Source organism: Pavona decussata, unplaced genomic scaffold (genome assembly GCF_977016875.1).
Source record: "Pavona decussata unplaced genomic scaffold, jaPavDecu1.1 SCAFFOLD_281, whole genome shotgun sequence".
In the NCBI taxonomy this organism is placed as follows: Eukaryota; Metazoa; Cnidaria; class Anthozoa; order Scleractinia; family Agariciidae; genus Pavona; species Pavona decussata.
In genome coordinates, this window is record NW_028145682.1 from 353,185 (window position 1) to 378,220 (window position 25,036).

General features: G+C 38.8%; 1 protein-coding gene across 2 annotated transcripts; it reads left to right on the top strand.

The window, feature by feature from the left end:
• Positions 1-136: 136 nt before the first annotated feature.
• On the top strand, positions 137-23,729 carry LOC146455225 (uncharacterized). 2 transcript variants are annotated; one of them, XM_085094493.1, is made up of 17 exons: positions 137-401; positions 500-947; positions 3,542-5,111; positions 6,175-6,370; positions 9,360-9,448; positions 10,342-10,596; positions 11,532-11,719; positions 12,731-12,879; positions 13,225-13,327; positions 14,492-14,849; positions 15,514-15,660; positions 17,450-17,656; positions 18,957-19,043; positions 19,857-19,961; positions 20,774-20,917; positions 22,027-22,080; positions 22,727-23,729. In XM_085094493.1, the coding sequence occupies exons 2-17, from the start codon at positions 559-561 to the stop codon at positions 22,847-22,849; spliced, it is 4,164 nt and encodes a 1,387-aa protein (XP_084950619.1). In that variant the 5' UTR covers positions 137-401; positions 500-558; the 3' UTR covers positions 22,850-23,729. The 2 variants fall into 2 exon arrangements, with proteins under 2 accessions (XP_084950619.1, XP_084950621.1); XM_085094495.1 differs by having other exon boundaries at positions 137-947.
• Positions 23,730-25,036: the final 1,307 nt, after the last annotated feature.

Here is a 25,036-nt window from a genome sequence, read left to right on the forward strand (position 1 = left end):
CGTGATTTTGTGCGGTGCGGCGTTTAGGTAGCGACAATTTTTAATTACTGTCCGCCATCCGCCCAATGAGGGACATTTTGTGCATTCATAAACGACGTGAAATACTCGAATCGGGAAGACCGCGTGCTACTGGGCTCCAAAAGAAAAGCGCGGGGAAGTGATTGTTGTGGTTTTCTGCGAATGGAGCTTTGTCTGTTTGTTTGGGTCCGACTTCAAGCTCTTTTGCACCATTCAATACACCAGTGGTACTATAAAGGACAGCATAGATTGCAGAAGTAGGATCTCCTTCTCTTTGATCGGAAAGGAGATCTGATCAAGAATTGTTGATTTTCGATGACGCCCGAGGATGTCGCCATTTTGTTGGGGGTTCGATACCGTGGGGTTCGATACCGTGTGACGAGGTGAGAAATCCACATGTACCTTGTCATTTTCAGCCAGTTTATGTTATGCCTTTGCTCATCCGTTGGTTTAGACATTAAATGCAGTTTTCATCGGCTAGATTGGCTTTGCACACAAGCTGCTACGTTGCATAAACACAGATAACAGCAAAACTGGAGAATGGCCGAATCAAGCGAAGGAGAAGGTCACTTAGATCTGTCGCAGAGTTTATCTGCCAAAAGACGTCGCTGTACGAAGAGACCTCAAATATCATCCGACTCAGACGGGGAAGAAAGAAAGACAGGGTCACTGAAAAAACAGTTGGATGGTTCGACAATGGAATCTGAAGAAGATGTAGACTGTGGAAGCGAGATCGGCAAGACGTCCTGCTTCCCTCACAGTCAAACACCTCGAACTTCGGAAAGGCTTCGCAGAAAACGATCCACTTCGTTTTCTTTGCCCAGTAGAGAAAAAATTCTTGATGCGATATCACCGGGTGCAAGACTAAGTAGCCAGAAGAAAATAAAACCGCTTAGGCCGAGGAAATTAGTGAACAATTTTTTGAGAGAGTAAGTATATATAATTTATTATTAGTAGTAGTAAGCTTAACTGTTAATGTTCATGGCACAAATGCTATTATTATTATTATTATTATTATTATTATTATTATTATTATTATTATTATTATTATTATTATTATCTGATTGGGGAAAATTGGGATAAAAAATGTTGGATTAATGAACTTAAAACAAGTTCAACTACTTCATTGTTTGTTCACTAGCACATTTCAATGTAAACGATTTACATTATCACATGATTTTGCTCTGTTTACTTCTCGGAAATGAGCATGACTTATTACACATAAAGTTCATGGTTATTTCTTAACTGACAAGCCACTGATTCACTTCAATTCAGTAATCAGCCATGGACCAATGAAAATTTTGGTTGGTCCCTAATCGTGGATAGTGGTTGATAAAAATAACATACCGGTAATTACACGCATGTTACTCATTCTGTTGGGGTGGAGGTGGGGACTGCCATATAAGAGTGACTGGGGCTATCATCATACCTTTTAGGGGTTGAAATTCACGGTTTGGTACCCCTTAGGGTGCTAAAATCTACAATGACTTCCATCAGAGGCAAGGTTGTACCATGTGAGGTATCGGGCTGAAAACTATTAATTGTTAAAGGGTCAGTGTATTGTTTTAGAGTTGGTGCCTCATAGGTGTAATGGTACCTTGTAGGGTAAAAAAAGATGTTTGGACCATGCCAACCAAACAAAATTCTGGTACAGCTGTACCTTTTAGGGTTTCTTTTCAAAATTTCCAACAATCACCCCAATCAGTTTAATTTATATCATGGGAGTCCCCCTTCCTGGGCTTATTCCATGTAGAATGATACAGGAAACAGATGATTGATCAACTTCTTGCTTGCTTATTAATTTTGCTCATGAAACAAAATTAATGCTATCCAATGTGTGTAAGCATTTCCCACCAATAGACTACAGTGTACATGTATTTTCCTTGCTATGCAGGAGAGATGAAAATGGAATGTGCCTCTGGGTGATTCCAGAAACTATATGTACCCTACCACAAGTGACATCAATATTCCTCCCCCCCTCCCCCCTTGTTTCCCTCTGGAAATTCCAAAAATATTAATGCTCATCCCTGCTCTCCAAATTGTATCATTGTTAACCCCCCCCCCCCCCCCCCCCCGTCCTTTGGAATTTCCTTTTTCCGTCCAGCCCCTTTTGAATTCCCTGTTTGATCTCCTAACTTGCTTGTTTCGAAAGGATATCCTCAGCACTCCTGCCATCTTGAGTGAATTATCGAAGCGGCAATGTGGGCGTAAATTACATACGAGCAGGTTGACTTGCAAGAAAGCAATAATATTTCAGAATATTCAATAATAATATTATTTATCATTATTTAGAATATGATGAAGGCTGTAGATCTACACTCTACAAACTGATCTTTTCTGTGGTCAGGTGTTCTTGTTTATTTTTTAGGTTTCTGCATACAGTTTGCTCTGCAAATTTGTGGTCATGCAATTATAGTTTTAGTGTGAAATAACCAATGAAGATCTAACATACAACTTAATGGATTTGATTCCTCTGTCTTAATTTTAAGATATTCTTTTGATGTGTTAATCTGCATGTATGCAAATTTCGAGAGAATGTGCTAAGATTGAGCATTGTGGATACTTGTCGGCTCCAATACCGGCTGTCTGCATGAGCCACCTGAAAACAAAGGAACTTGTTTTCCCTGCCTCAAATCTGTCATACTGAATTCCATTCCATTCCATTCCATTTTCCATTCCATTTCAATTTTTATTTGCCCCAATCTTTATACAATCAATAGGTTTTCTACATTTTACATATATATTGTTGGCAGGAGATCCCAGCAAGTTTTTGCAAACTTTTCTTTAGGAATGCTTGAATGCTTGAAGCATATGGTGGTAGGAAAGCAAAACAATCATTCTGCATAAATGTTTTCAAGTCACTGCAATGTTCACTAACATAACAGCCGATAAAAATAATCATGCACTTTTTTTGTGCTGCTGTCACGTCTGTAAGTCGTAGAAAATTTCCTTGGATTGTTTTCAACATATCCACTTTTAGTTCTTTGCAAATTTGACATGTCTGCTACTTAATTTTCATAACGAGACAGACAAACTGCACCTGATTTAAACAAAAATTGTTATTGTCCTGACCACTATGTTTAAATCGTATTGTCTTAACATTGTGTATGTTGCGTTTTGTCACAAATTTGCTTCTGTACTGCAAAATATTTGTCATATTTGTAAGTTAGTCTTGATAATGGCCTCATGATGATGCTGAAACGTCAGCTTTTTACTATTTGTCTTATTTGTTTTATAAATCCAGAACTGAAAGACCCCTCCCCCCATGCCCCTAGAACTCCTACATGTAGCCTAAACACCTCCCCATGCTTTTTGAATTCCAGTCCAAAGCCAAAGACTCCCCCCCCCCCCCCCTCCCCTTCCACTTCAAAATTCAAAATTGCCGCCCATGGTATGGTATGGATAATTTCTGCAATCGCCCTTTTCTGTCCTGTACAGCTTGCCAGTTTTGTATGACAGTCCCCTGACAGCTTTATCAGTGCTTACACATTACATGTATGTTCTTTGTTTCATGTACAAACAGACGTTCATCTTATGTCAGTCGTGGAGAGGGGCGTTATGACTCAGATGACAGTGGAATGTCAGATTTTATCATTGATGATGATGATGATGATGATGATGAGTCAGCGGAGTCAAGTGACTGTTGTAGCAAAAGCAACAAGGATTCTGGTATCTGTAGTTTGGGAAATGATAAAAAAGGGTTCAAAAAGAGAAGGGTGCAAGAAAGTTCATCAGAGAATGATGATGATGATGATGATGATGAAGTTCCTTTGTCCAGTCTTAGAAAGAAAAAGGCTTCTCAAAGGAGCTTGACTCAGGACATAACTACTGCAAATGGTAGTGATTCAGATGAGAGCTTTACAAGAACTAGAAACAAAACAGTTAATAAAAGGAGAAAGGTTATTCAGTGCAGTGACTCAGATGAAGATACAAACCAGTGCACCAGTCAGCCTCAGAGGAAAGTGGTTAGTGATAACAGTGAAAACTCTGACGGCAATGATTCACTGCGTGGTACGAAACAGTCCAAGTTTCATAAGGCTTCTGCACCTTTGAGGCCAAGGTCTAGGAGGGTGCAAAACCTTACACAGCAAAGTGAAGACAAGCATCGCAGAATGTTTGGCACTTTGTTGAAGAAAAGGCAAACAGCAAAACTGGATCCTAAGGAGAGACTTGCGAGAAAGCAGTTATCAGCCAGTGATGGTGATGAAACCTCCAGCAGCAGTTTGTTTAGTTCGGAAGATGAATGTGATCCTCTTCAAGAAGCAGAGGCCATTTTTATGCACAGCAGCGAGCTTGAGGAAGATGATGATGACAGGAACTTTATAGATGATGATGAGCAGTCCTCTGACGATGGTCTGAATTGTGATGGTGCATCGCAGTTTCTCAAGCTCTTGGACACATTTGCAGGCAAGCCCAAGGATGAAGACATCAATGGCTTGAAAACAGTGTCTGTTGACACAGAGAACACTAGTTTTAAAAGGACGCAGCAAAGGAGGAAAAAGAAAAAGGAAAGGAAAATGTCGAAGTGGCGGCGTATTAAGATGGAGGATGACAGTGAGGACAGTGATACTGTTAATGCTGTTAATGGCATGAGTGGTAGACATCCACCTCTTCACATGGCTGTTCTTGAGAATGATTTTGAGTTGGTGAGTAAACTGATTAAAGAAGATCCTGATTGTGTTTATGAGCTTGGTTACAGAAGGAGGACGGCATTGCATTTGGCGGCGTCAGAAGACAGAGTGGATGTTGTGAAATTGCTGCTTTATCATGGTGCGGATCGCACAGCCCTTGACTGCTATCATCTTCCCGCTATTGCTTATGCTGCAGATGGGCATCCAGACTGTGTGCAACTGTTGCTAGATCATACGAATGTTAAGAATGTTAGTAGGAGTATGAGAAACAACCCACAAGGAATGAACTTGCTGCATTTTGCTGTTGGAGAGAAAAGAGATGGTTTGGAGGGTAATGACCGAGCAAGATGCCTGGAGCTCTTGTATAGCCATGACAAGCAGGTGTGTTCTAAGCTGTTGGAGGAGAGGGATGCTAGAACATTTACTCCTTTGGTTGCTGCTGTTTATGCTGGACAACACAAGGTGTGAAATAACATTATACTTAATTTATTATGTGTACATAAACAGGCGAGAGTGTTTTACTGGAAAATACACGCAAAATTCAAACCAAACTACAGTGCATATCCAGGACCCGAGTGGTGTATTTTCCTTATCCCCACTAGTGAGGATATTGATGATATAACATTATACTTAATTTATTATGTGTACATAAACAGGCGGGAGTGTTTTACTGGAAAATACACGCAAAATTCAAACCAAACTACAGTGCATATCCAGGACCCGAGTGGTGTATTTTCCTTATCCCCACTAGTGAGGATATTGATGATATCATTTCCCACTTTTTCACAGTTGTTTGTGCAAACAGTCGGTAAAAAATGGCAAGCGATAGAATTGTCTATACTTGTAACTGTAATACAGCATGTAGAGAATATTACATGGTGACTTGCTATGATTTTTATTTTCTCAAGTTAAAAACAATATTAATTAACATTTTTAATCACTTGCTGCGCTTGTTTGTAAAATATTGTTTTTACTGCTTGAAAATAAAATTCATATTAATACTGTATTATTTGCACTGCCTTGTAATATCCTCTATTCAGCTTTATATTACTGTTGTATTTTTTTTTTTTACTAAAGAAAGTGTGTACATTGCACATACATGTAATTATTAATAATAATGAGATGTCATGGCAACTTTTTTGCAGAAAAGGTTTACAATATAAAGTGTGAATTTAGTGCTTGGAATGCTAAGCTGAAACAATAATGGTTATTGGGAAGAAAGGGATGAGCCTATTTTACGGTAAATTTTGCCGTATTCATCCGAAATACAATAATTGTATTTTAGATGCATTCGGGCAAAGTTATTTGGCATGTAACTGCATTACTTACATTATGCAAATTACCCTGTTTGGTCAAAAACAATCAAAAGTTTGCTTGGCACAATGATTGTTATAGTCATGTACTGTAGTTACAAATGCTAGACTCTACTGTAAGTTAAACCTAAACACAGAGCTTGCTTCCTGGGCAAACTGAATCATGACGATGATAATGTCAAGACACCCTGTTTTTTTCTTCATCTTTGCAGTGCGTCCAAGCCTTGATGAAGATGGATGCAAATGCAGTTGTCTTTAAGACTGACGAGGGTGGAAACTTATTACATTTTGCTGTGGAGTGTGCATCACACTTTAAGAGTACATGGGAATCTGACAAGGACACTTCATTGTGCCTAAGAGAACTGTTGATGGCAATTAAGCTCGTTGTTAATGATGCTGATGATCATGGTACTGTATGTTAGTAGAGTTGTGACTAGTATTATTTGTAGCACACTGAATACATGTAGAGTGAATTAATTTTGTATAACCCATTTTTATGTTATGCTAATTAGCTTACACATGTAATATTCTGATGACGGCCGTAATATTCTAATGACCAGGGTACAATATTTAACAATTAGCAGTGTGCCGAAAACCCCAAAGGAAATCCTTCTTTTCTCTCTCATACCACAGGTAGCCCAAGCTCAGACTACAGACGTTTTTGTTTATGTTTGTAATGCTACAATTACTGACATGTACAGGGTGTTTCAAAAGTTCGTGGACACTTTTTTTAATACAAATAAATGATAGTTTTAGGAATTCGATATTAATGAAGGTTTTCCAGTTTTATGTACATTGTTTCCTTTGACCACTGTTGAAACATCAATATCCAGAGTATCCCCCCAATCACCCATTGTTCTGTATAATGTTTCTGAGCCGTTGCAGCATGAAACGAGCTAGCTCCCTTAGGCTTGAGCTAGCGGTATGTTCCACCAGGCTTGCCGTAACCTTGATTTTAGTCCTCCCATCGTCTTAGGGATCGGATCTTTGTATGCAGCTTCGTCGATGGTACTCCATAGGTTTTCAATAGGATTAAGGTCAGGTGTATTTGCTGGCCACTCATCTGTTTGGATAAAATTCGGGAGGTTTCTCTTGCACCACTTCTGTGTTGCTTCCGCCATATGAGCTGGCGCGCCATCGTGAACAAAGATCGCACTGCCATTGTTCGTGAAAAGCTTTCGTTTTACAGGCTCTTCTGTTGTAGATCGTCGGCTTAAAAGAGGCTTCACTTCTTTCTCAAGGATTTTTGTGAGATAATACTCTGCCGTTACAGTTTGTCCTTGCGGGATGAAATGTAGGGAAGTACAGTAAGGCCGCGGCCTGTCATGTCACCCCAAACCATCCATTTGGCGCTTCCTTTAACTTGGTGCGATGGTGGAACTTGAGTCTCCTGTGAGCCCCATACGATATCGTTTTTAGGGTTCGGAAGATGAAAAAGGTATTAAGAGCACTCATCGCTAAAGAGAAAAATTTCCCATTCATCTGCTGTAAATTTATGATATTTACGAGCGAATACTAAGCAAGCTTTCCTCTGGTTGTTGCATAGAAGTGGAAGCTTTTTTCGTCTCAAAGGTTTCCATCCTTTTCTTGACATATACCTCCACTCTGTTGGTGCAAATCCAGGCAGACCTTAGTTATTCAGTGGTTTGCTAATTTTTCTTGTCGAATTTCCTCTTTTATACTTTCTATAACTTTCTTTGCGGTTCTGTCAAGGACTGATGGTCGACCATTTCTTGGCTTTTCGTAAAACTCTTGTGAACTTGACCACTTCGCTACGGAAAGTACAGGAACACACACGACACAGATTGGCACCTTTTGGCGGGAAAATATTTATTTCAACGAGGCTTTTTATCTGACTCATACAAAAGTTCTGAAAGTCGATAAACAATAAGATTTGTTAATATCTGCAAGAAAATGGAGAGAAATATATTAAGAAATCTGGATGAAGTATAGACTTTTAAAAATGTCCACTAACTTTTGAAACACCCTGTATATATAAATACATGTAATATTACAAAGTAGTTTGAGCGTCACAACAACTGTTGCGTAATAGCAAAGTTAAAGGTTTTAGATTGGAGGAAAATGTTTTTCCTGTTTGAGGGTAAAATTACAAATGATAATGTAAGGAGAAAATATATATTGATCATTCCTGGGAGTGAACTTAGGATTAATGCATGCATTTGCCAATATTATTATTAGTCTTTCATCAACACATACATGTATAAACTACCAGTAGTCTGCATTAATTTTCTTTCACTGTTCACACATACATGTAAGCCATTGAAAAAGATAGAAAACAGTACTTCTGTTGATGCTGTTGTGGCAGTGATCTTTTCCAATTAAACTTCCAACAAATTTCATTCATTTGTGCAGTCCATACTCAGACTATACCAGTAACCTTTATTGGTCAAACGCTCCTCTTCTGGCACAGGGAGCAGAGGAGTTATGCTAGAAATGTCAATAAAAAAACGTTTTACCTCTTAAAATGGCATTCTTGTATTTCTTGTAGTTAAAACCTCATTTGCGAACCAAATATATGCATTCATTTACGATCGAATGCGATCAATCGTTTCGAACCGCCATTATTTTGAAAAGTGTCGACCGCTGTTTATTGGGTCAACTGACTGTGGGCGGCAAAGATGTCACAGCGGTAAGAAAAGAGACAAGGGATGAAACAGATTTCGGTCGAATTTTCGTTTCCCAATAACTCGCTACATAATCAGCAAACGACACCCATTATTTGCATGCGGTATTGCATTTACGTTATCTTTAAGCTACTAAAGCCATTACAATGAAAAGATTCAATGAACGGGCCTTTTACAATCGCTCATTTCGCGTTGAAAAGTTGGCTTTTCGTGGGATGTGCACCGCAACATACTGGTGGCGGAAATATATCATATAAGGTGTCATGCACATGACCGGAAGCCATTTGAATGAGTTTATTGTTGTGAGCATGCGTACAGTAAGCGTCTTCTGTGAAAACGTCACTTCCGCCACCAGTGTGCCGCGGTTCACATCCGACGAGTCACGTGGTTCTATGTTGCTCCCCTTGTCATTTTTTCTTCTCGGCACTTCGAGCCTCGTTCGGAAAGCTTTGCTTTCCAAAAATCATTCGTTGGACTTCGTCCAACTGAATACACGTCCCAATAAACAGCGGTAGACACTTTTCAAAATAATGGCGGTTCGAAACGGTGGATCGCATTCAATCGCAAATGAATGTATATATTTGGTTTGCAAATGAGGTTTTAACTACGCAAAGAAATACAAGAATGCAATTTTAAGAGGTAAGACGTTTTTTTATTGACATTTCTAGCATATCTCCTCTGCTCCCTGTGCTTCTGGCAGTGCTGAAACAATGTCCATTTTCTGAGCATGTTGTTCCTTTCATTCACTCTAGGTTTCACTCCACTGATGTATGCCTGTGAGAGTGGTCATGCTGAATGTGTGCAGGTGCTGTTGGAGAATGGAGCTTCAGTAAACTGCTCTGTGAGTGTTCATTTGCTTTCCCTTTTTTTTTGGTATCATTTGGCTGGCGTTTGCATTGATAGAACACATCTGTAAGTTATGTAATTCAAATATGCCTTGGACAATTAAAACACTCTTGCCCATAATACATATACAGTGTACATGTACACTGTATATGTACACTGTATATGTATATGTATATGTATATGTATATGTATATGTATATGTATATGTATATGTATATGTATATGTATATGTATATGTATATGTATATGTATATGTATATGTATATGTATATGTATATGTATATGTATAATGTATATGTATATGTATATGTATATGTATATGTATATGTATATGTATATGTATATTATATGTATATGTATATGTATATGTGCAGAGTACATTGTAGCTATCTTACTAATTAAATTTAATGCTCAAAAAAGAAATCCTATCCTCCCCTACTTTGAAAATTCCCTTTGGCCTTAAAATGAAATACATGCTTTCAAAGAAGTACTATAATAAATAATTATTATCTTGTCCATTGAATTCTTTAGAAATGTTATACATGTACTTGTATGCCATTTTCAGAATGTGTACAATGCAGTTCCAGGAAATACCCCCCACCCCCCTCCCCATTCCCATAGAAGGGACTTTTTAAGCACCTCCTACCTTTGAGACTCCCAACTCCTAGAATTTCAAATCCATTCCATTGGGAGCGTTATTGGAACTACATAACTACACTGTAAGTTACGGACAAGCAAAATTACATGTAGGACACAGACCAGCCAATTTTATGGTGTCCAGCTTAGAGAGGTGTCCACCCCTTAGTGGGTTCCGGTTTTTAGAGTTCACTCTACATAACATGTACTCCAACAAGTAACTAAGCTAGCGTTATGGTTTCCATCCTTAAGGACAGTCATGGAACATCAAGTCTTCATCTGGCAGCAATGTCTGGAGACACTCAATGTGTTCGGCTGCTGCTCAATTCTGGGCACCAAGTTGATTGTGTGGACCGGTATGGCTGGCCACCACTTCTCTATGCCAACTTTAAAGCTCACGAAACCTGTGTATTGGCACTGATGAAACCCAAGCCAGAACAGGTGTTTGTTCTGGGAGAATTGCTGAGAAGAGCACGGAATGAGTTGGAGAAGAAGAGGACTGTTAAGGTAAAGATGAATGACTGTGTTTATTGGATCATGCTTTTTACATTTTTGAGGCTGCATACTGTATTTTAGAGATCTGACATGTACTGTATAATATAGTAATATCTTATGTTCTAGGCTGTATTTCTGGTAAGTATTTGGTTTATACCATCTAGAATTGTGGTTATTTTTAATTCAGAGTGATATAATTTTCAGCAAACACCAAGTACATGTACCAGTAAACATGTTCAGCATGATCTCACTTGTACATCTTTTTTTTTTATTTCTAATGTTCAACAAAAGATTAGATGTACTCTAAGATTACAAAAAAAGCAAAACGATTTGCTGAGGTGTAAGGCTGATTAGAGCTTCTTCTCCTGAGACCAGTACATTCTCTAATTGCCATATATGCAGGTGTAATTTATTACCTTTGAAGACTACATTCAACTGGAATCTAGACCTGCAATTCCAGTTATTGCCATCACCATAAGAAAACATCCACCAAAGTGTCCTTGAAAAATCCTTATGAATTGACCAAGATGGAAATAATGAATACCAGCTTGAAAATGTGAGCCCTGCCTTTTTAAGTTCTTCACTTTTGTCTTTAATAAACACTGTGTACATGTACGTACATTGTACTAGCTAAAATTAATTTTCATGTCTGTTACTACTTATAAATATAATTTATTATTGTGGCTCATTCTTTCTTTAAAAATTCACTTAAACAAGTACATTGCATTGATGATCTAGCTACATGTACATGTAGAAACAGTACATGTACAAGGGATTTACATGTACCAGTAATGTAAATTTAGCAAACTTTGACCCCAAAAATGGATTAAACCCCATGACGCTGTTTGAGTCAAAGAAAGCTAAAAAGACTGAAAGATTTGCTTGACAAAGTTAAGAATTGTATTCATGCTGCCAACGATCTTCGCCATTATTTTCTCACTCTCCAGGTTGTGAAGAACGTGCTAGTGTCCCTGGCCAACCATGACGCTTACTACACGGTGTTCAATGACTTCATTCGACAAAACCCTGAAATGCTCGATGAGAACAACTATGGCCTTCTGCAGCACACCTGGAGAGCCATCCTGGATTTTGATAACAAGAGAAGGTGGTTCCTCCGAAAACTGTCAGAAATCAGGTTAGGGTTTACTCAAGGACATTAATTTTGTACTGACAACATTTGCCCTGGTTTAATGGCCTAGCTCCTACATGAGTCTCAATGGTATAGCATCCAAACTAGTAATCAGAAAGTCATAGGTTTGACTGTTAGATGAACTCAGAATTTTTGTTTCTGTTTATGCTGTATGCCTGTGTCACTGATCTGATATAATACCTCTAACATTTTAATATTCTTTAGGGTTAAAAGATAACATCACATTTCCTTTCACATTCCACTTATCACTGTGTAAATCTTATCAATATGCAGGCTGTTTACCACATGAATCTAGGTACATGTAATTTAATCACTTAGTTCCAACGATTCTCCTATAGCTCAGTGGTACATGTAGGTTATAGTTACAGTTACCAGACGGTATAGTTATTAAAGTTGTAGTTAAAGCATTGTTTCCTACATTCCCACATCAGTTTATGGCCTTTCTTTTAAGGCAAATTTGTGTAAGCAGTTTGATCTGTTTGGATTGTATTCTTTAGCTGAAAATTTACTGTAGTTTGCCTGAAATTTAAGGGAATGGAATGTTATTTCCTGTATTGACAAGCTGCTATTGGCTTTCTGAAAATGCTAGTCTGGAGAAGTCTCCCCCCACCCCTATAAAAAAAAAAAAAAGAAGAAAAAAAACAAAGAAAAAAAAAGGTCTGACTCCTGTTGGGGTAGTCTCCCTCGCAGCCATTTTTAATGTCGTCATGCAACGCTCCTCTCTGTGACAACACTAAAAACGGCTGCAAGGGAGACTACTGTTGGGGGAACTTGGTCTTGTTGCTTTCTGAGTGAAATGACCGTGCAACCATCAATATCACCTGTAACATGAAGTTCTTTCAAGGGTATTCAGCCATAAAAGGTGTCATGGTTTACAACCCTTATTGACAGCTCTGACACATAAAATGTTAACCAGGTTGTGTGCAGAATGAAAAGTACAATGTCTTGGATGTGTATTATGGTGATTTACTTGTTGAATTCTTTTTATCATTTCAGAGGAGGTTTGTACAGCTGGTCATGTGAAAGTGTACATCTGGACATTGACAGAGAGAATGTACTTGGCAGTGCGATGAACCAGATGGGAAAAATACTCGGACATGCACTCAGGAACAGATCACTGAGTGTCACTTTCAAGAATGAGCCTGGTATGCTAGTTTCTCAACCCTTTAAGCCCTAACAGTGATCAGCAGCACATTTCTCCTTGTAATATCAATGCTTATTCAACCCCTGAGGTTATGAGAATTAAGAACATGCGCTCGTGGTTTTAAACCTGATAAAACACGACCTGCAAGTTTCTTAAACAGCTTCAAAAAGGAACCTCTCTAGAGGATAATAATAATATTAATCTCATGTATCAAAGAGAGAGATGTGAAATGCTCATCTTGCTTCAAGGTCTTGCCCATGTAACCAGTCAATGTATAAATTGTCGTATCCCCCTGTTGTCATACATGTAGGTCTTTCCTGATTTACATCATTTTTTTTCCTTACAGGTATCTGCACTGGTCCCAAGAGGGAATTTTTGGCCTGTTTCTGTAAAGATGTCATTGACTCAAAGAGAGGCCTATTTATGGCTGCTGATGATGCTCAGTATGGGTAATGAAAATATTGTGACTATATTGATATACAGCCATTTGCAATATTGACTTTCCAATGTAATTTTGTGTGTGCTGTTAGTTAACAATAATAAAAATAGTACAAACCTTGTATAGTGCTTATTACCACCTCTCTAAGTGCTTTACAATTCTAAAAAGCTAAGTTACAAAAATACATGTAGTACAGGCTACATATTTACAATCCTACTAGAAATGCGTGACTCGCGAATCCTCGCAAGCTAGGGCTGGGTGGACAGTTGATTCAAAGTGATGTTGTCTTTTGTCTTTGCTCTTTGGTTTCCTGATGTCTCCTTCTTCTTCGCTGCTCGCGCTGAGTTTTGTTGTTTAATCTCTCTCGGTGAATCTGTCTTGTCCCTTGTGCATCCTCCTGTGGTTCGCAATTTGATCGTGTTCCACCAATAGTAAACATTTTTCTAGCCCTCAATGAATAAACATAAGTTGCATCTGACGCCAGCCTTTCTTCCAACCTGTTGCTACCTAGCAACCTTCCCTTTGTCTGACATCATTCAAGCTTTGTTTGCACTGTTGCCAGGCAAAAGCATGGACACCTTCAGCGATAGGTATAAATTTTCCGCTCGAATTCGAGTGGCTTAGCTCCACTCAGGTTTTCGACCCAACAAATTTATTAACCTCACTTATCTCGGGCCTTCAGCCCTTGCTTTGCGAGGAATAAACAAAAAATGTCAACAATCCTATGATGAATAATATTTAGAATAAATTAAAGTGGATAGTAATAAAAATGAATTAATAGCATTAAAACAAATCCACAAAAAGTCAAAGAAGCTCAGTCTATAGTGTATGCTTGGATTAGTTAGGAAAACTCTTGCCAATTTTAAACCAAATTATGAGAAGCAAAACCAAAACCGATCACTGTCACTTTACTGCCCTTCCATTATGTTCCATCCACTCTGTTCCTGGAAGGCTGGCTTAATCATACAGACAGATTTCGATTGCTTGTAGGTTGTTTTATTTTTTATTTATTATTATTATTATTATTATTATTATTATTATTATTATTATCATTATTATCATTATTATCATTATTATCATTATTATCATTATTATCATTATTATTATTGTTGTTTTTGGTTTTTTTTTTTTTAATCATATATTGATCAGTTGTTGTAAATTTTACATCTGACAGCCCAGTACCAAATGCCTACTTTGCTAAGCTTGTTAACAAGGAAGTGTCACTGGAGGCTAAACAGCATGAACTACCATCAAATGAGCTTACAGGTGAAGAGTTGTTAGCACTGACACAAAGTGAAGAGGTTTCCACTCCCACAACCAATGACAGACAAGAGGGGCTTCCTGATATGAATCAGACTCAGCCGGCATTGGAGCAGGCTTCATGTAACTCTAATGGGAGCATATCACGAGAAGAGAGCATGGTGATAGATAAGATGGCTGAACATGAGCATGTCGATGCCAGTACAAGTAATAGTGCTGATTGTGAAAATGGAACACAGGCTCCACAGCAGTCAACATGGATATCTTGCATGGTGAGTAATGCATTCACATACAGCAAATTAATATGTAAACAAAATAATAATGTTTACAGTAACTTAGAGGTGAAACGGGATGACTGCACTTGACAGTTCATTCAGGATCTTGCCCAGACCAGACATGTCGCAACCTCCGGGTCTACACCCCCTCTAACATCACCTACTCTGCTCAAACTGTGATGTGTTTTCTTTCATGTGCAGTACATTACATGTAAGTGAATGCCGTACTCCAGAACAAACCTTGAAATCATCTGAACTACAGCTATACGTGTAGTACCAGTAGGTGTTTATCACAGCTAGCACCTTTCTATGTGAGCCCGTGACAGTCAAAGTCTACTCTAGTCTAGCCTCTTAGGTAATGAACTACAGCTGAATGGGTATAGTTAACATGAACACCACGAATTTGTTGGTGAAGTCTGTAAGGTCTAGTATGGTTACAGGTACATACATTTAATTTTTGGTAGGTAATTTATTCAATGTCAATAAAACGGGGAGTGTTTGCACATTCTTGTAAGCCAGAGGCTTGCGATAAAGTGCTTGACAATAATCCAGATCAAATTGGAATTTGGAAACTATGAGTACCCGGAGAAAAGCTCTTGGAGCAGGACGATAACCAACAACAAAACCAATACTTATCCAAGGTTTTTATTTCTTTGAGCAGGAGACAAGCAGTGGTGACAAGTCAATCATAAACTTGTCTTTGCGTTCCAAACTAAAACAGCTTCGCTTCATTGGCCGCATGATAGGATTTGCTGTTTGCCAGGATTTGCTTCTTAATCTTCAGCTGTCCAAACCATTTGTGAAGCAGGTACATGTATGGTTATGTGTAATAGGTGAACTGCAGTAGACAAAAAAATATATATGAATTTCTGGTCCCATGTTAGCACAGGCATTTGTAAACCACTGATGGGAACCAAAAAAAAAAGTTTCAGAACAATCTGTATAGAGCATTAATTAAAAAGTGTAACAGACCATTGCAAGAAATAAAGCTGTTGCAAAGAACTCAATTTCACTTTTTGCATCAGTTTTTGAAATTTCTTGGAATGACCTTAATTGTTGTGCACAGCATATACTTCATTGAGCAGTATCTCGTGTAGGTTGTTTGCAACACCATTGCAAGACTTTACTTGATTTTGTCTTCTTCTTCTTCTTTTTTTTTTTTTTTTTTTCATTTCAAGTGAAGAATACAAAATATATCATACCGTAAACTGCCGCTTATAACCTCTGGGCTTATACAGCTTTGGAAGGGGTTTTAGATGGGCTTATATCAAAACGTCAATTTTTGGAACAAAATATTAAAACTAACAACACAAACGAAACTAGAGGGGGGGGGGGGGGGCTTATAATCGGATGTGTTTTTGGTTTACGGGTAGATGGGCCCATAACCGGGGAAGGGGGAGGTGGAGGGGGGGCTTGTAAGAGGCGGTTTACAGTAGTCGTTTTCTCAGTATTAAACTGAAGGCTCGGAAAAAGTCTTGTGTGCGAGCTAGTTGCAGTTTATACCGAGAATATAAATACCATCTATCGAAATGAAGCTCAACCTGATAGCCAAATTTTCATTGATTATTGTGTGTCTTCATGTATCAGCCACCTGTAAATTTAACACCTTTCCCAACATTTACAGTATAACCTACCCTGCGAGCAGAGGCCCATCGATTATCTAGGAAGATCGAAGAGCCTCTGCTCGCAGGGTAATTATAGCCCTCCCAGCGGATTTTTTTTTCTGTTTCTTTCTCTTTTATTTTCTTTCTTTTATTTTTCTTCTATTATTTTACTCTACACTACTAGCCCTACCAGCATTTTTGAACACATTGCTTTGTCTTTATATTTGGATTTGAATAATAATTTTTAGATGTAGCTGAAAGTAATAATAATAATAATAATCGAATATTTATCCAGGATAACCCTTCAGTACAGAATACTGCTATCAACGGGGTCCTGTTGACTAAGAATTAAAAACTTACAAATAAGAATAATTAAGAACTGATATGTAAAAGCAAAACATGAACTAATTTAGAACTACAGTAAAAATTTACAGATAAAAATCGTCCAAGGCTTTCCTGAATAAAAATCTAGAATTAATGCTTCTCAGACTTAAAGGTAAAGAATTAAATGTCGAGGCACCTAAAAAATAAAAACTACCGCGTGCAAAATCTAGTTTGACCTTGGGCAGTTTTGCTACTCTCCCATTGTTTCTAGTATTTAAAGCGTTATGATTCACTCGTTGAAAATAATTCTTAAAAGGAGAGCATACAGTTCCATTAAGGCAGTCAAATACCAGACAGCATGCTTTCTTTTGTAAAAAGTTGTCAATTGTTAAAAACCGAAGATCACAGTTCTACGGACTGCTTTTCGGGGAAATGATTTCGAGACTTCGTTTCTCAATGGAGCGGATCATGCGTTTACGGGATTCCGACCAACCAAGACTATTATAGCCGCAATACGTAAATATTGGCATAATCATCGACTGGTAAATTCGTTGGGCACTAAAAGTATCAATGTTAGAGCGGATGCGCCGTAAAAGGTTCACTCTTCCTGCTGCCCTCTTGTAAATTTAAAAAGCATCACCAGGACGTGTTTTTTTCTCTTCTTCTCAGATACTTGGAATCCCACTGTCACATCCTGATGACCTCAACTCGTTTGACTACGAGCTACATAAGAACGCAGTGGTCTGGGTACGAGAAAACAGTGTTAACGAGCTCGATCTGCCATTTAGTGTTGATGCACTGAATCCGTGGAATTCAAAACCTGTTACAATTCAGCTGAGTGATGACGTGGAAAAGAAACTCACTGATGACAACAAGGTACAGTAGTACATTCGGTAGAAAAATTTGAATATATATACTGAAGTACAACGCGTTGAGCGCTATAGCCGCCATCTTGGATTTTTAAAGAAGATGAAGATTTGGGAGAGTAGAAAGTGCGACCGATTATTATTGGCTCGCCTCTCTCTCTCCTGCCCCCTCCCCGCCAGTTTTTTCCCCAGCTCTCTAAGATTTTGCAAATCCAACATGGCGGCTGTTACTAACCGAAATTGTGGCACTCGCCCTCCCCTCCCCCCCCCCCCCCCGAAAACGCCTTCAGGTTACACGGCTGTTAATTTCATAATTAGTAAACAGCTTTATCTAAGTTTCCGAGGCATCTTAAAATACACTTGTTTGTCACTCAACAAGTCCTCGGTTCTTGGTACTTTCTTTTTTATCTTCGTAGAAACAATATACTTGAATTCACAACAAATGTAATAAATGTAATGTAATCAATCAATCAATCTATGATAAATGAGTTACATTTACAGTGTATTGAGCGCTGTTTCCCCTCGTTTCAACAGCAATTTACAACTAACATTGATTTTGTGTGAGAATAAAATCGCTAAATTCAAGCAAAATCTCTGTTAAAGTCCGGTAAATTGTTCCTTGAAAAGATGCACTTTCAGTTGAGAGTTTTAAGTTGCTCACAGACTCAGAGGTTATGATATGATATGATATGGGGACAGAAACACCATAATGCGGCAGTCAATTGAACCCCCGATCCCCGGGACATAGCAGGCAATTTAACATTGGCGCGGTGTTAAAACACCGCCAATCCCCCCCCCCCCCCCTCCGTGGTCAAGTAGACTGTTAAAAGCCCCGCATAGGAGGGCATCAGTACCGTACTTCAGAACCAAATAAAATACAAATCAGTTTGGGTTTGTTGGTAAAAATCGACATTGTGACGGACGTAACGTGGTATCATGACATTTTTCATGAAAGGGCTTAGCTTAATGTTCCTTCATGTTAAATCCCCGCAGTTGTCCCCGCTTCCGGTCAATGGTCCCGGTCAAACCGATATTTTGTTAATTCCCCCCCCCCCCCCCCCCAATGCGTTGTTAAATGGGCGTTAAATCCCGGCTTTGGCCGCGTTAAATCCCCGTTGTGTCCCTGGGGTCGGGGGGGGGGGGGGGGCAGGATTTCAATTGACTGGTACATAAAACAGCATGCAATTATATGACTGGCGGGGCACTAGTATCTCATGTTTGGTCATACATGATCCGTTAACGTATGCTGTAATTGCACACAAAGAGTGCCGGGATGTATCCGCTGTATGTTTCACTGTTCTCTGTTGTAGGAAGAGTACGTCAAACTTGTATCACAGCTTAAGCTGGAAACACTGGTGAAGGATGAAGTAGCTGAGTTTGCTGGAGGACTTAATGAGGTTAGTTGGATTACGCTAGGTAATCGTTTCACCAGAGGGTATTTTCCCCTTTTAAAGGCCTTTTAAAAAGAAATGGTTTATCTATCCTTTATAAGAAAATGCGCTAGTTCAGAATTGGTTTATGATGAGCGTTTGAATATGGATTCATTAATGCGTACTTGGAGTTTGGAAAGCGCCGGAGGAGTACAAGAAGTAAAGAGCAACTGTAGTTTGTCGAGTGTTCCAAAGCCACCGAAGTACATAGTTTACATAACTCGGTTTCTTCACAGCTAAAATACGTAAACCATTTATTTATTAAGTGGTCATGAGAAAACGGTTAAACAAACAAACTAGCGAGCGAAGGAATCTGAAATTTCCTAATTTTTGCCTATATCGAAATGCACCAATTGCTTTCCACATTCGGGACACTGTCCAACCCATTGACTGATTTTAACTACTCTGCGTTGGTAAGCTAGCTACTGAGGTAATTAAAGGCAGCGTACAGGGCAGCGGAATGTTTGCAGATTGGCCAAGGTTGTGATGGTAATATCTGCGGGACAAATGTGGTTACTGTTTACCAGTGAATATTGTTTTCGAAATATGAGACTTTAGGGTTGTATGTGGGTGTTGCAATGGATTTGAAATGCATTTTGTATAAGGTTGTCGTTTTGTTCACCTTGTTTTCCTGATGTATTTTAAACTTTTTGCTTGAAGCCAATAGTGGTATTTTCCTGTACGTGTGATATCGGGAACTTGGGAAAGTTCACGTTATTGTAATCTTAGAAACTGTTAGTTGAAAGAACGACATTCACGGTTGTATGCTTCTTTTCTTAGGTTATCCCGCGTGAGTTGCTATCATTGTTTACCGCTGATGAATTTTCTCTGTTAATCGGTGGAGTAACTAAAATCGATGTCGACGACTGGAAAAAAAATACCAAGGTATTTTTATTTTTATTTATTTATTTATTTATTTTTTATTTTTTTATTTATTTATTTTAAGGGATAAGGGGGTAAGTTTCTAAAGAAACTATGGTGCTTGCGTCGATGGGGGGGGGGGGGGGGGGTGGAACGAGTGTTTAGTTTTATCAACTGGGATGATAAATTAATTTGGCCACCGTAAAGAGATTGGAGTGCTGACGTTTCAAGCATTAGCGCTTGGTCAGAGCGAATGTCAATCGCTATTCGCTCTGACGAAGGGCTAACGCTCGAAACGTCAGCATGCTAATCTCTTTACGGTGTCCAAATTACCCTACCAACTGTATTGATAAAACCAGACTTTGTATGAAAAGTAATACAGTAAAACTAGTGTACAATTTAATGTGGAAGGGCTATGCACGACCATTTCATAAGCGACCACCTTTACTAGAACCTTTTCGGTTATCAGTCATATTTTATTCTCTTGTAACCGACTGTCTGCTGTTATCGAGAACCAGTGTTCTGGGTATATGTATGTAATACCTTTGTTGTTCCAAAGATTGTTAGTTCGAATTGTAAGTAGACCGCGAGTAGTCGTGCTTTTTTTTCCTCAGATCACGGACGCATAGTGACGAGGAGGGATTTTAAGCCGTGAAACTTGCATGATAAACAGAGAACACCGTTATTTTATGCTTTAGGCCGAAGTTGTATTTCCGTTTGTCCTGTATTTGTTTGTTTTTGTTTAAAAAAAACGATTAAAAATGGAAGAAAAGTGAGTAAGTGCCTCTCCCAACACTGGGTTTCATTCTTACGGTTTACACCTTTGTCCTTTGTAGTACCAGGGATGCTCTGTTGAAGACGATGAGATCACATGGTTCTGGAATGTAGTATGGCAGTTAAAAGAGGAAGAGAAAGCCTTACTGATGAAGTTCTCTACCGGTTCGCCCTGTGTTCCTATTGGTGGATTTGCTGCTCTCACGGTAAGTGACTTTGCCAATTAAAAAAAAAAAGTTGTGTGCGCTGGGATAACTGGAACTGCAGCATTTGGGGCGCTAAAAGTATTGTTCTGTTATATTTCTTGCGTTTCTGTAAAGGATAAGTTCACGCTAACATGAAACCGGATAACTTTTTTAAGTACTTCGTGATAAGTTAAAACGAGTAATAGTTTGAAAAGTTTACAACGCATGCGCGAAATAAATCGTCGTCGTCCATGCCTTACAGGATGTATTGGTTCTGTTGCAAGAAAAGTACGATAAAAGGTTTTATAGACCGATGCAATTCCACGGCTTTGTTTTTTTTTTTTTTTTTTTTTTTTTCTTTTAAATAGTATGGTCGGAGCGCCACGAAAGCCTACGGAAAATAAACAAACCAACAAACAACACCAAAACACGAGATACGCACAAAAAAAATTAAATAGAACAACGACCCCCGCAGTTATTTACGCAACTTAAGCAGATGCGAAGAAAGCCTGAAAAAAAATTCAGGATCCATGGCCTCTGCGATGCCGGTGTAGTGCTCTACCAATTGAGCTATCAAGCCAACTGGGAGCTGGTCATATTGTGAGTTCGTACCCGTGGAGGATAAATAAACAAATATGAATACATGGAACATATATTTGAAGTGCACAGTTCAAATGTATGTTTCAAGTATTTACATTCAATTAAACAAGAAAAAAAAAGCCAAGACAGAACCCACTATCATGCAGATTTGGCTTTACTGATAGGCCAAATTTTATTCTCTTATACAAGATTCCCAAACTATATTTACGCTTCTGAAGCTCGTTTTAATTTACCAAGAGAAAACAAAGAAAATCACTACCGTGCCCGTGGTTTGGATATGTGTTCCTCATTACCACAACATTTTGCCAACTTTAACCTTGAATTTCCCTAAGAATTATTGATCATTTGAGAAGCCATATCAAACACTCGAAAGTGTTTCATCAGATATCCAAACACCTCGAAGTTGTTAAAAAAAAAAAAAAAAAACTCGGCTGCGCCTCGTGTTTTGAACCTACTTCTCAGTGTTTGGATATCGGATCAAACACGCTTTCTCGTGTTTGATATGTTACGTGAAATATTGTCTTCGTTAGGGTTTGGGAGGAGCCAAGCCATTCACCATCTTAAAGATCGGAGAGCTCAATAAGGTATGTTTCATGAATATCTACACACTCCGTTCTCTCGACATGAGATAGAGGTGATCCTGAGTGTCAGCCTTGCGGGCTGAGATAGTTGGCCCCCTTAAGAACGATTCCTCCTTTTGTCACTGTGCATATGCTTTGCGCATCTAGGGATGGTCCGGTGAAATTCAGTCTGGAATGGTCAACCTGATGGTGACCGCCAATTGCGGAAACCCTCGGGACCGCGAGTTAGTGTCCTTAACAGCGACAGTCCGTAATAGCAGGAATATATTTCAGCCAAACGTCTGTAATTTATTTTTGCCGGGGATTTAGTTGCTGTCGTTATTATCGGGGTGTCCGTAGGTCGAGAGCTGACTGTACTGTCTTATTTGAGAGAGTTTAATAAATTAATTTTAATATTTCATTTCCTATCAAACTGATTAGCGTTGGAGTCGCTGTGGTGTCCTTAAAGGTCCTTTTCTTGTTGTTGCTGTTGTTGTTGTTGTTGTTGTTGTTGTTCTTTAAAAGGAAAAGTTGCATGTGAACTTCAATTGGCCCATGCGGCCGGAATTCAAATCGTTTCCTGTCATCTTTGTCTGTTCGAGTTAACATGAGAAAAATGTGTTTCTACACCTCTTCTTGACTGCGTCTACTTCGTTTTGTCTTTGGGCAGATTCCAATGGCGTCCACTTGCTTCAACATGTTAAAACTGACCAGTTACAGCTCGGAGAAGCATCTCAAAGATAAACTGCTGATAGCGATACGCCACGGGGCAGAGGGCTTCTCGTTTGGATGAACAACGGACTCGCTATTACACATTGAGATCATCAAGGAATTGGTTTCCTGAAGCAGATCGCCATGTTGGATTAAGAACTGACGCGATATGCCACACTGAAGAGGGTTTCATTTGCTGATGCTGCATAATTTTATCACATTACTGATCGCTGGCTTAAAGGGATTGATTATAGCGTTTTGTTTTCACGCCATGATCTGTCGTAACTGACAGCAATACTGCTTCTTGCAAAGGGTCTTTCTCGCCAGCTAGGGATTCTGCGTTACTAATCGTTGCCATAAAGGGAATTTGTTTACAGCTTGCAGAGAGGGTTTTACTTATGCTAGTACAGTTCCTGTTTTTTATTTTTTGTTGTTGTTGTTGTTTTTTTTGTTTTGTTTTGTTTTGTTTTGTTGCTGTTGTTGTTGTTTTGTTTTTTATTGAAGAAAGAACGTAATTAGAAACGTTTCATAAATGAAGAAAATTGTGATCTTTTGACAGTGAAATGATAATACAGCTTGACATTGAGGCGCGCTGAGTTTAATGAGCCGCATATTGGTTTCCAAGAGTGATCCAAAGGAGATGCTTTACCTGAATGGCCAAAAAAAGTGCGGTTTTTTTCGAGGGGAGCTTGCAACAGATTATGGTGAAGATGGGTTCTTGTCTTCGTGAACCACAGAACAATGATTTGTATCAAGGAATTGGTGCATTAATAGAGATTGTTAACTGTGTGGGGTCATTCTGATTTTGTGAGATAGATAGTGTCTTACAAAACTTGCTTACCGAGAAATCGAGCAACAACACAAGACGGTTGTGTTTGTTTAGTTTTTGACCGCTAGAGATAAAGTGCGCACAAGGAGCCCTATTTTCAATTATGAAATTAAAATATAGTAAAATAATTATTTTAACTTCGTGTATTTTCTGCGAGCGGCTGCCATTTTGAATAGGTTAAGCTCTATTGCGAGGAATGGGACCAAGTTGTGAGGTTCGGCATTCCTCGGAAATTTCCGATCACGCGCCGAGAAATTGTGAGGCCCCCCTGTGCCCAGGTTACAACTTCAAATGCAATAAAGGCAAACTCGGGATATTTCTGTTTCGTGATGACAGCATGCCAACTATGCTATTTCTTATGTGGTGGCTATCGGAAATAGGAATTAACCAGTGCCGACAAGAGAAGTTGGGAAGGACACTTGTTAAAAAGGTGCTGGCTCACAGAACCTATTCTAAACTTTGAAGCAACTAGTAGTTTGTGATTGCATGCTACTAGTTCATCCAGGGTGCGTTGGATTGACCCTCTTCCAGAATAGGAATACATAAAACGATGACAAGAAATCCCACAGAAGAGGCTTTTCGAGTTACTGGAGTTCAAACTCGCTTCTAGATTATCATGTGTCGGCGAAAAATGCAGAAATTTAGCAGCTATTTCACTTATTCTTATTCCGAAATGCGGTCAATCGAACGCAACCAGAGTTTGTTAATTTCCCTTTTCGAGCTTATTCCAAAATGTCTACCATTTTAATATTCTTTTGTTCCTATTCAAATTAGCCCTTCTTGCCTCGTTCTTAAGCTAAGAAAATCAAACGGCCATTTCACCTTGAACGAGGCAAGAAGGGCTAATTTGATTGCAAACAAAAGAATATTAAAATGGGGCCGTTATGGCATAAATGTTATAGGTATGCCAAAACGATGCGAATTTAAATCCTGGCCTCATACGTCAAACGACTCTTAAGAACTATTTTCTGATATTTTTTGTTGTTGTTGTTTGTTGTTTGTTTGTTTTTGTTTTTGTTTTTTGGTGACGTGTGGTTCTTGAAGGGGATTTTGCGTCTCAGAATTGGGGCTGAGTTTGACAGGAAAAACAGCTTAAAACTCTAGGTTAATACTCTGTGGCCTTACAGAAAGGAAGGATGTTAGTACTTCACTTTGAGGAGCTTTATATATTTGTAGCACTTGCCATACAAAGATGGCAAGTGTGCGCATCAGCGAAGAAAGGAAATTACACTAAATCGGCAATATTTTGAAAACAATTATTCCACGAGCGCGCATTGGACACAGATGAAAGCGCGCCTCGAAGGCTATAAGCATCTCGTATCCAACAAGCACAGGTGGAATAATTGTTTTATTAAAAACATCCGCGAAAAATAAGTCAGTAAATCTTGCCGATTAAGTGATATTTTCTTTTATTACATATTATGTGTGGATATCAGTGTG

What these genes read in the sequence shown, in the direction of transcription:
- LOC146455225 (XM_085094495.1), top strand. Translation starts at nt 559, where the DNA reads ATGGCCGAATCAAGCGAAGGAGAAGGTCACTTAGATCTGTCGCAGAGT. An exon ending in CACTTTCAAGAATGAGCCTG is followed by an intron (nt 12,880 to 13,224) that starts GTATGCTAGTTT and finishes TTTTCCTTACAG; the next exon opens with GTATCTGCACTGGTCCCAAG. An exon ending in CCAAACCATTTGTGAAGCAG is followed by an intron (nt 15,661 to 17,449) that starts GTACATGTATGG and finishes TCTTCTTCTCAG; the next exon opens with ATACTTGGAATCCCACTGTC.